Genomic DNA, 12,182 nt, shown 5'->3' with positions numbered 1-12,182 from the left:
TGTAACTAAGCACTGTAAATCTTAACTACTGTACAAAAAAAATTAAGAGTTTAATATAAATGCACACCAAATAAGGTCATTTATACAGAAATAAACAAGTCAACTCTAATCCACCAATATGAAACATATCCTGCCACACATATCAAAACCTTAGATTTTTTCATTCAATAAATATTCCTTAATAAGACATTTTTGGTTATGATAGTTTTTTTTGGTTTTTTTATTATGTTATATATTTTGTTAAAAGAAATACCTTTTGTACTAACTGTTTTGCTTCACTCATAAACATTAAGCTATCTACTGAGATATGAAATATACAGTTGTCTTTTATGGAATCCCCTCCATAATGTTTGCTTGATTTTTAAATAGTTACCCTGGGAGTGGAGAAGAAAGTGGTAGCAGTATTTAATGAAATTTTATTTTGAAATAAGAATGTTAACTTCTAATACAGTATCTTATTTCCAGAGTAATTGTTTGGTAGAATACCAACACGTATGAGGTAGAATCAGAGGTATAAATGTATCTGTCATTACTGGGAAAAAGCACAACCAAGAAACCCATTACAAAATGAATATGGTGCCAGTTAATTATCGTTCAACGTAATGAGAGTGCAGTACACATTTCTTCTAAACATGAAGCTAGACAATGAGAGTACAGTAAGTTGAACTTCTTGCAAGCTCTTTCTACTTTAATTATGGCTCCCACATCAGCACAGGAAGTGGGATAATACCTAACAAAAGTAGAATTACTTACCAAAATCCACACTGCTTTACCAAAGCAGCCCACCCCTCAGAAATAACATATTAAAGTAATGTGACACTTTTAATATAAGTGGTTTTCCAGCCAAATTTGATTCAATTAAAATAGGAGCATAGTAGGTCCATTTGGGTGCACCTGTCTACCAAAAGGATGTACATCATCCTGAACAAAGTAAGAGGAGAAAAAGAGGTACCTAGTATACAATTATAGGGTATTACAACTACTGTATTACAAATACTTTCGACCCAGAAACAAGTAAAAATTTGGTACATAGTGTAATGTGGATATAAGTATAAAATTGTATGCAACATTTTCAGACTAAAAGAATATTCTAATAGAAGTTGAATAGCTGTAAGCAATAAAGCTGCTAAAAGACATGCTAGTGAAAAGAAATTGGAAAACTTGGCAAAGATCATCTTAAGAGCACAATAATTTTAAATAAGATACTGGAACCTATGTCTGTGACGAAATGAAAGGCTAAAGTATCACTGCTTTAATATCTCATCTTTATAACAACAATAATAGCCAGAATAACAACACAATTATAAGTAGGGCTAAGAAACAACCAAAAGTGCACCTACGACTAACAGGAAATAAAGTTATCTGAGGACATGAGACAGGTCATAAAATGAAATGATGTTATGTTTGCTAAATAAAAATACAATATGTAAAGACTGTGGTTGCACATTTATGATCAGCATAAAGTACAGTTGCACAATATAAGAATCAATACATTAGAATAGGTAATAAGTTAAAGCAGTAAAACATAAGAAACAACCAAGTATTGGAGCTTGGAGGCACATACACACATATATACATATGAAAAGGTATATTTACATTCATTTAGAATTTTCTCTCCCTGTAGTTAAGCAGTTATCTTTGTAGTTTAACACAAAGAAAGACTTGTCTATACATATCCTATGAAGAATTCTACACATGAAAGAAAATATTAAACTCTGGCTTTTAACATCACAAATTTTGCAACCTATTTAGTAAACTAAATTCTTGTTGGAGATGCATATTACTTGATGAGAAGTACATACTACAAGTGGAATTGTTAAGTTAAGTTTATTTTTCAATGAACTTTTGATTAACCTTAACACCATGAAGTAATATACTACATGCATTTCTTAATGCACTGCTGTAACCATTTTTTCAATAGCAGAAGATAAACCCTTCAACAGAGTACTTTCAAGGACTTTTATTCCTTGGGGTTAAATGGTAAATTAGTGTGTGTGTGTGTGTGTGTGTGTGATATGAAACAAAAGAGTTTTGAAGTACAAATGGTTCATAAGATACTGCATGTGAATATCCAATAATTTAAGAGAAGATTACAACATTATTTAAACATTGCATTTAATAATCAGTGATGACGAGAAACCCACTTGTTTACAACATTATTGGGCTAACACATTGCATTTAATAATTGTTCACGATCGATGTAAAGTTGTTTCACAAATATATAAAGTTTTTCATATAAATTGCATTTAATAATTGTTGTAGGTTATATATTACTTCCTCTCCACTGTGTAAGATACATTACAGGTACAGTTAATACAAATACATTTAAGTTGTTACTTTCAATATCTTTAATTTAATCATTATATGCTTAAAAATGTTCATGTACCTATAATATGCAACTAATAATGAAAGAAAGTTGTGAAAATATACTTAACAGTACAGCATGTATGGTAGATTCCTTATTATGATCAACTAGATATTGGGCATTTCTGTTACAAAATTTTAAGATACCAATGTAAACAAATGTTTTTGTCAGAATTAATGTATCCTTAACTTATTTTCCTGTATAAAGGACCTTCCTTGTAAAGGAAACACCATTGAATATATTCTTAAATATTCTTACAATGGATTTTCTTGGAATTTGAATAGTTACAAAAATTTCAAGTATGTTTTGTGGTTTCACTTTAAATGTTAAATATTGAATCTAACAAACTGGTGACTTATTAGTCAGAATGCAAAAGCTATTTTACTAATTATCAAATATTTGTATTTAATGAAAAGTAAAACATTAATATCTAAATCTTGATTTTAAAAAACTGAGACTTACAAGCAAGTTCACATGTGTATAATGTATGCAAAAAATGTTCTGTTTCATACATTCTTGATGCATATTAATGTTTATTAAGGTTTAAGTTTGTAATTTGTTTGTTGATTCTTAATATGTTACTCTAAAAAATTTGTGATTAATTACTTGCTGTCAGTACTGTAAATTTGCATTCCTTGCTTTCATGAAAAAGCAAATCAGACTAATCATTTTTCACAAGTAAATAGTGATTTCTGCGAATACTGAGAGTTTGACTTATTCTGCAAATAAAATCTACACCATAGATGTACAGAATTCTGCTGGAACCACATATGTAAAAATCATGTGTGAGCATTAACCAGTTACCAAATGCATAGATATACAGGTTAAAGACAAAATTCCTTGCATACACCAAGAATAAGAGAACCTAAGATACAAACATTTCTTACATACGTTTAAGTGACAAAATGACAAAACTATGCAATATAATAAGGAGCAACAGTTAAATGAAATAGCGTAAGTGACTGAACTGCTTTATAATTATGGTTTACAAACAGGACATCACTGCTATTATTATCCTGTATAATATTTTAGATGTGCGTGAACTGAAGACAAATGAAAATGCATAAGACCATCTAGATGCTGTCCAAGATCAAAGCTTAGCATATTCCAAATGAGGAACCTATTGTTGAATACAGCTGTAGACAAATTATGGAGCAGCAAGGTTCTAGAGAAGTGAGCTAGTATTACTGTACCTTTAACACAGTGGAAAAGGGTTTGTGGTTTAGCAGTTATCTGATGTTTCTGTGTAAGTACTAAGCTTTCCAGCTGCTTGTGAATGCAACTTGGAGACAGTATTGTGCTCACCATAATTTCTACTTTCTCCAAGATAAGGATCTAGACAGCAGCAACTGCTAAATACAAAATGAAATCTATCGACTGTAATTATGAGCACCAACAAGACTGGAGACAGCACAAAATCTCAAAGAAATTAGTAAAGTATCGTGTGGGTGAAGTTAACAAGAACAGCTCATAATGCCACTACAGTGAGAGAAACTGGTACTCTAGTGATTTATGAATAGTGAGTGTTAGTGACTTAAACCAGTGATTCTGGAGATTCCTTGAGAGACAACCAGGTGTTCTTTAAAACACTAAGGTTCTGTAGAATGCAAGAGTTCCACACATTCTGATGCACAAGTTCATACCACTGATATAATTGCAACTGGACTATATTTCTTTATTAGAATAATGGGTTTCATAATTAGACAACATAACAAATCATTGCAGTTTTACATTGATGAGTGAGAATGAAATATATAACAAAGCCCTTTGTGATTCCAACTATGCTGCACAGCTATTATAAAGATGTATAACTGTCACACAAAGCATGATCAAAGAAAAACATGGACTTTAATGATATGGTATGGTTATAAAATTACTTAAATATAACATACTTAGTCCTCTGCCTTCATTTAGTTAGGATTCAGAACATGAAAATTTAAGTTCCACAGATCTGGCTATAAAATATAAAGGATTCTTTTAGGAAGTAATAACAATTGATTATCATAAAAAAAACATTCAAAATAAATGTACAAAACACATGTCAACTAAAGTATTATTAATATCATGAACAATTTATATAAATTTGCAAGTAATTTTTTTTTCACTACTGAAAACTCCTAAGGTTACATTATTCTTGCAGTTATTGTTTGTTTTATTTAGCTATAAAACTTCAAAGAATATAACAGGTACTTACTGCTCAGGATTTTCTAGCTCTCCTTTCAAATCTTTTAAAACACTTTCAATTAAGTTCTGATTGTCACAACTCAAAGTGAACTGCTGCAAATGAACTTTTCTTGTTTGATGATTGGTTGATGTAAATTCTTGTCCTCTATGAAAACAAATAACATCATCCTAAAATCTGTAGAAGCTTACAAAATATTTCAGACCTATTTAGGTTTTTGTACTGTAGAGGAAGAACAAATATGAAGTATCGTGTCTGAAATTATTTTAATTTTAAAAGTGTAACTATTTTAAATCTGATACCTTCAGCTGCAATTCAAGTGTAAAACATTAATTTATCAAAACACTTTTCACACAACTAGGGCTATTAAATTGAGTGATTAAAAAAAATGTTTATGTTTTTGAATGAACAACTGCAATTACTCTATGGCTATTTACAACTTTTGTGTATTACCTTAACTACATAGTAAATAAGTAACAGTTATAGATGTATATTTTGTTTGATCTATTTGTTGTATTTCTTACTAAAATTATGGTTATAAAACCTGTAATCACTAATAGCTAACTAGTTAAAATAAAGCTGTTAAACATTAGAAACACTAAATACTTTCCATTTGTAACATTTTCCAATCTTATGTTCTGTTCACGCATGTACTACTCTCACAGCAGACAAAGTTTTTTAAAAAGTTTTCACATTACACAAAATAAAAGATTATGAATAAAACAGTACTGCCAAGTTGTTTCTTTTAATGAAGTTTAAAATTAAAGTATATTGCAAAATAGATTATAAAATTATATTTGGCCAAAAAAGGATTTGTATAGTGCATTAAAAGAGCATATACTAACACCTATCAAACAAACAGTGCATGCAAGTACTTCCAAATATTTACATGAATTTTCCATAATTATAAAAGAATTATGTTACATTAAATTATTCAACATACTTTTAATACTTCAGTTGCAACATATAATAAAAACACCAAACATGTGAAAATATTAAAGCCATTAACATATAAAAGCAAAATTATAATGGCAAAATAAAACTCAATGAGGTATTCACCCATAGCATCTATAAGCACTCTGTATGTACATCTTCAGTTTGAAAATTATATTGCCCAAAACATCCAGGGCACATGGATAAAAGTTACATACCCTAATCTGGAACCTAAAATTAAAGTAAGTAATTATTATAGCAGATTCAAACTATACTAATGTATTTGAACCCACAGCAATTTCAGGCTGGAGCAAACTGACAAAGCCCATGGAGGGTGAGGTATGCCAGCACCTTCATGTAAATGCCATACTAAACATGAACATCCAATGTCAAGAAATGATAGAAACAAAATACTGAGAGAAAGAATTATCATGCAACAAGAAAATCAGAAAATTATACGAAATCTACGACAGATTGAAAAACACATACTTGGGAAATCTTGTCCAAAAAAAGTTGTAATAGGCCTAATGGAACCAACAGTAGGAACTTAGGAAAACATTGCAAATTCAGGTTAAGGAAAAAACTGTCAAATGCTTAATTATCCCAAACAAGTTTAGCTCATTAAGAAAGAAGCTGGGCAACATCAGAAGAAATATGGCCCAAATAGCAATCAATTGTTCAATGAATAATAGCTGATAATTTCAAAGTTGAATGAACTGACTATGAACTGATTATTTAATTCTTACTCACCCAAGCTCATATTCTTATATTGTATGAGTTTTCTATGCATTAAAGGAAGCCACAAGGTGCATCATTATTACAAACTCCTTTCAGCAGATAAGTTAAACTAAAATATGACTTACAACAATAGAATGAAAATATAAACCAACATTAAATGACCATACCAATTAAAAACTGTACAAGTGCTAGGAGTTAAAACTGCATTTTAACTGAAAGACCTTTTCTCACAAATGACACCATAAAAAAAAGAAATTTGAAAATACTAAAAAAATATTCTGAAAATATTTATCTTGTTATTATGAGAAATGCTGTTCACAAGTCACTGGAATCACCAAAAGCAATAAACAGGAGAGTTTAAAGTATGGTAAAGTTATTGTTTTTTTTCTAGCATTTCAGGCATTTAAAATTTAGTAATATAGACACACACACAATTATTTATGTATACATACACAAGTAAGACATTATAATTTTGAACATTCTACACCAAAATCTTGCTAAAGGCAGCAACTAAACTTTAGTTCTCCTCATCTTTGTATTCCTTTAATTATTTTTCCCCATTTTATATCCATAATCTTTTGTAAATTAAAAATGATTGAAAAATTAAAGAAAATTGAGTGATTTAAAAAAAATGTTTGTTTTGGATGAAATGTAAATTTCATTTGTTATACCTATTGCTCCTTAGGTATGTAACCATACAATCAAAAACTAAAAACTGAAAGTATCTTTTTTAGTGTTTACTTTATCATATTCACTCATTTTAGAATTAAAGTATCACTTTGAATTACTGTTGTATCTTCTAGAACAATCCTTTGAAAAACTTGTTTGGGAAAATGGGCTTTTTAAACACCTAGGTACCTCAGCTACACATCAAGATTCTGACTTAAGTAAAATTTTTTGCAAAGGATTTTCAATGATGTAATTTAATGTGATTTAATAAGGAAAACAGAATTTGTTCTCCCTGAATGCAGTTACGTACAGTGTGGGTGATCAGTAAGTTTTTTATTGCACGTATAACATTCTCTCAAAGGAAGAAACAACAAAAAGCATACCTATAAGAATTTGAAGCATACAAAAATGTATGCAATTTTACTTTGTATAAAATCTGAGGTTCAAAAAAGTGACCATTCAGTAGAAACTATATATGCAAGACATATTTTGCAATTCGAAAAAACAAAACAAAAACACACTGATATCACTGTTATAGTGCAAAAAATATTAAAATGATTTTAAAAAGACTTACTTTTCTGCATTAAAATCTGCTCCATCAGATACAGCGAAATCTTGTCCATCACTAAGGTAAGTGGTTTTTCTACTGAAGCCACCCCTTCTGGACTGTAAAACTTTAGAAACCTTCCCTCCTTTATAAGCTTTACCTGAAGTTAACTTTCTTCCTCTGTTTACTACCTTAAAATCACTCATTAGGCCAAAATCTAGAATAAAACATAAATAACTTTGATTTTCTCACATACAAACATAAACAAATTGAATTCTATACTTGGTAACAAATGTAAACCAAAATACAAAATAATCATAAAGCACAATATACTTGTAGTAAAAAGTATTTGGTTTAAACACACAACTAAAACATTACTAAACAGACATGTACACAAGGTCCAAAATCAAACTATTCATAAATTATTGGGACACTGTAAACCCCCACACTGTAAACTCATCATGTGAATCAAAACACATTAACTGCAAAGAATGCAGTACTTACCTATACTTTTCCACTCTAACACCTACGTGATTTAATATGCTTGAGTCAACAGATCTTAAATAAGTTCTGCTTTCCTGCCATAAAAGTAAAGTTCCAGTCATACCAAAAATTCAGTTGTGGAGAGGTAAGTACTTGCTCAAAATTCATATTAACTCTTAAAATTTAAAAATTCCAAACACAAACTTACCTCCAAAATACTGAATGCTAGAATATCCACACTGAAAAGAAGGCATGAACCAAGAAACATAAGGAAAAATATAAAACTACAAATTACAAGCCAGGAGGAAAATAATCTAGATCAATGGAATATGTAGCCACATAAAATCAGAATAGAATCCAGAATCATAAAGTAACTTGCAAAACTGGATTTTAGAAAGAATGAATGGAGTGAACCAGATATACAAAAAGACAGGATCTAAAGAACACTCAGAAATATGGCATTCTATCATGGAAGGGTAACTCTAGACCCATGATGCCATTTAATTCAGTAAAAGAGGTTAGTTTTGTGATAAATAATGGTGTATTGAACTCAGACTGTACAATGAGACACAGGTGAAAAAAGGAATACCATGTCCTCCTTTGGCAATGGAAAGTTCTTGGAGGAACAGCCCAGACATGTACTATGAAAGAATAGTATACAGTCTTCATCCATATTAAAAATGGTCAGAGTCACACAACCAACCAAATTAGCAGATGCTTAGGAAAAACCAAGCTGTCCTCAAGGGTCAACTCAACAACATGAGGGCAGTCCAAATGGAAAGTACAAAATATCAATAAATAATAAACATAGCTGATCCACATTCTGGTTGTAGTTATAGCATGTAATGATAACAGTGGTTCTATTTCCAATATCTCTAATGCATGCAAGCAGATGTGAAAAAGGTACCTGCAAAGGCAACCTCTGTCCACTTCTAAACAAGCAACACTCTTTTGAAGCTCCAACACAAAATGGAGAGGTGTCTGTGACATGCAAGAGTCCCAGTTTGACAAATTCATGCACAAAGTCTCACATAAAATCATAATTGTTTATTTTTATACAAATAATTTCTCAATCTCAGTCACCCCTGAGTCACAGGGTTTTGTACAATGTAGTAAAACACTGAAGTTAAAAAACATGTAACAGTCATGATGGGATAAATCAATACAAATTCTTCACATATAGAGAGTAATTAACCATTTGAGTTTTCTTAATTTTGACTTCAAAACATTATTTTTTTTATTAGTCTTAACAGTAACATTAAGTTACTAGCTGTTAAAAACAAAGTAATGTAGTCTTGACTTTAACTGGGAAATATTATTTTGCTAAAATATAATAGTTATAACTTTCTTAAGTATTATATTATTATTAATTAATTCTTGTATACACAACTTTCCCTACACACCCACTGCTCAAGAGGGAATTCTCATCAGTTGCTGCACCTGAATTTCTTTTAGGCAAGATTAAATTAATTATAAGATGTTTTCATTTTTTATTAGTTATATTTTTGGACAACATCAATACAAACTGTGAGGATCACGTATATTCAAATCAATTTTATTTCTCATTGGGATCAAACTGAAATTATTTTAGGCAAGATTGGAGTAAATTAATCTACGAGACCTTGAGGATTGTCAAATATATCAATCAAATAGGTTTGATTTCCTGCAACCAAAAAATGTAATTAGGTCTCAAAACAAGAGATGGAACTATAAGCTAAAAGTTTGTATTTGAAAACAAAAAACTCAGAGTCCTTATACCACGTCTAGAACTATTACACCCTATTTTATTGCAGTAGATAATGAATTTCGATCTTAATCTAATGTTTTAAGTTTTAGAAGGGTGTTGGCTTCTATTACTGTTGATAGAAGCTCACCCAATGATTTTAACACTTTCTTTGTAAAATTGTCTTTTAATTAAAATTAACCTATTTTTAACCAATTCTTAAACTTATAGTATCTTGTCTTCTTGTAAAACAAAAAGTAAATCCTCAAGTTGTACTCGAGAGCTCGGGTAATGAACTACTGACACAATACTAGTCATTACACCCACACTGTACTATCAGAACATACGATTGGATAACCAGGACGAAGGTACAAGGTGGCCCGCAAGTCCCGACACATCCATACGTTATTATGTTATATTCAATTACGCATGTATTGTAAATTTTTTTATTTTTTTTCAGAGAAATATGGCCGATGTAAGCCCATTTACACTTGAAGAGCATATTGTGACAAGTACGTGGGTACATGAGCGCAAGAATACTGGTGACAGCACACAGAGACACTGGATACATAAAATATACGGATGAATACGGACTTACAGGACACCTGTAGATTCACAAGTATCATATTCATGGTATTAATAGTTATACTCCGAATATTACCATCAAAAACTTGGTTTAAAAACTTACATTATAATACGTTCTAACTAACTAAGCTTTGAATTCAACCAGCGTTGTTCCTCCAGATGAAAAAAAACTGTATCAAACGTGTACCCAAGAGGTCTTCCACATTCTCACACAAACAAAACTAATACCAAAACTCTACGTTAATAACACACATCTCACTTGATGTAACAAACTACCACAACCAAGAACATTAACCATCACGTGTCACTAAAATAAACGCCATCTAGTATAAAAAGAAAAATCAAAATTTCTTGATGAAAATATACCATAGACCGAATTTGTACGGAAAAAAAGACAAAACTTTCCAAGACCATTCTTCATTGCAAAATATGTTTGTAAGTTTTTGGTAATTTCAAGAAATAAAATAACTCAGGAACAAATGAGTATTTGAGTCTTCAATGATTTCCTGCATAATATTTTCTAACTGCTTTGATTTTCCTTAGAATAACCTGTAGAAACTGAAAAATAAAAGGACGACTCATCGAATACAAGATTAAAGAGTATTGAGAGTTATATCGCATATTTTATCTGCCTTTTTTGTCTTTACACACATAAAAGAGAGGTTAAACACAGATTTACCAATAGTCTCAATATGTATTAAACAGCACGATGAAACTTAAAATCACCCAGGCAATTGTTTGTGTGCTCAATTGGTATGGGCAGTGTGTATAAAAGGCTTGGCCTACCTTAATAAATTTCCTTCACAGAGTACTATGTGAGAAACCACATAGGTGATTTCTCCAAGCCCGTTCCCTTGGCTGTGGTTTCACTAGATAGTAGATAGGGACAGTGGGAATCTCGTTAATCCATTCATGCGCGTCACTAATTAGATGACGAGCCATTTGGTTACCTTAAGAGAGTCATATGAGAAGTAACCGCTAAATTAGGAACGACTAGCGCAGATAGCCCTTGTGTAGCTTTGTGCGAAAATAAAAACAACAACTTTTTTTTCGTTCTAGGTATATTTCGTAATAATTACAAAGATGCTGGGAAAAAGACATGCAAGTGTTCGTCACAAAGTCAAATGCTAATAATGTGAAAAAGTCATGGACAATTATTATAGAAACAAACATGTTCAAAGTTGCCACAGTGATATGTTAAAGACCGGTAAAAGTCAGAAATTCTCTGAAATCGTATCGGAATCACAAAAGAAATCAATTTGATTGACCCAGTTTTGATAATCGTGTGTCTCTTTTGAAAAGAGATAGAACCTCTCATTGTAAATTCTATTTCATCCAGTGACGATTCAGAAGAAGATCAAAATAAAACTATTCGGAAAGAGCAGTCGGCAGAAAAAGTTAATGGTTTTGAATTTGCTGTTCCACAACAACCACAACTTTCCGAATTCCTACGTTGGATTATCTACGGGATTTGCCGATCATTTTAAGCTAAGTCGTATGAAGAATTCCCTTGGGCATCTTATCTTCAAGATTCTGGTTTTGCAACTTTTTACTCTTGTGAGAAGTTTGCTGCAAAATATTGTAAGATATTCCCATTTTTTTAAATAGTCAAAACCAAAAATATTGCAAAAATACGCTAAAATTCAATGATAGCAGAGTTCAGGTGAAAATCAACAGAAATTCATCAGAGCTCTGTACCAGTTCAAACCAAAAAACTAATGGAAAATGAAGTAAAACTGAACAGACTTTATCTTTCAAAAGTGATAAAAAATACTCGTTCTTCTTACTGAGCAAAACATTTCTATTAGAGGTGACCATGAAGATCGTCTTAATGTATACGATTCTTCTTATATAAATTGAGGGAATTTTCTTGAACTTTTGCACTTGCGAAGTAAAAATCTTCCATGGTTTAAGGAAAAGTTAACAGAGCTTGTTGGACGACATAAACAATGGTTGA

The 12,182-nt window shown here is 31.0% G+C and overlaps 1 protein-coding gene across 1 annotated transcript in view; it reads right to left on the bottom strand.

The window, feature by feature from the left end:
• The window catches only part of LOC143231031 (putative ATP-dependent RNA helicase DHX57), a 76,130-nt gene extending 65,599 nt beyond the window's left edge, over positions 1 to 10,531 (bottom strand). The window contains 3 exon segments of the mRNA XM_076465509.1: positions 4,560 to 4,694; positions 7,462 to 7,651; positions 10,329 to 10,531. Coding sequence (XP_076321624.1) covers positions 4,560 to 4,694; positions 7,462 to 7,640 — 314 coding nt within the window. The 5' untranslated portion in view covers positions 7,641 to 7,651; positions 10,329 to 10,531.
• Between the last annotated feature and the right edge of the window lie 1,651 nt (positions 10,532 to 12,182).

This window comes from Tachypleus tridentatus, chromosome 10 (assembly GCF_004210375.1).
Source record: "Tachypleus tridentatus isolate NWPU-2018 chromosome 10, ASM421037v1, whole genome shotgun sequence".
NCBI lineage: Eukaryota > Metazoa > Arthropoda > Merostomata > Xiphosura > Limulidae > Tachypleus > Tachypleus tridentatus.
The sequence above is the reverse complement of the archived record's forward strand: the minus strand, read 5'-3'. Positions and strand labels throughout refer to the sequence as shown.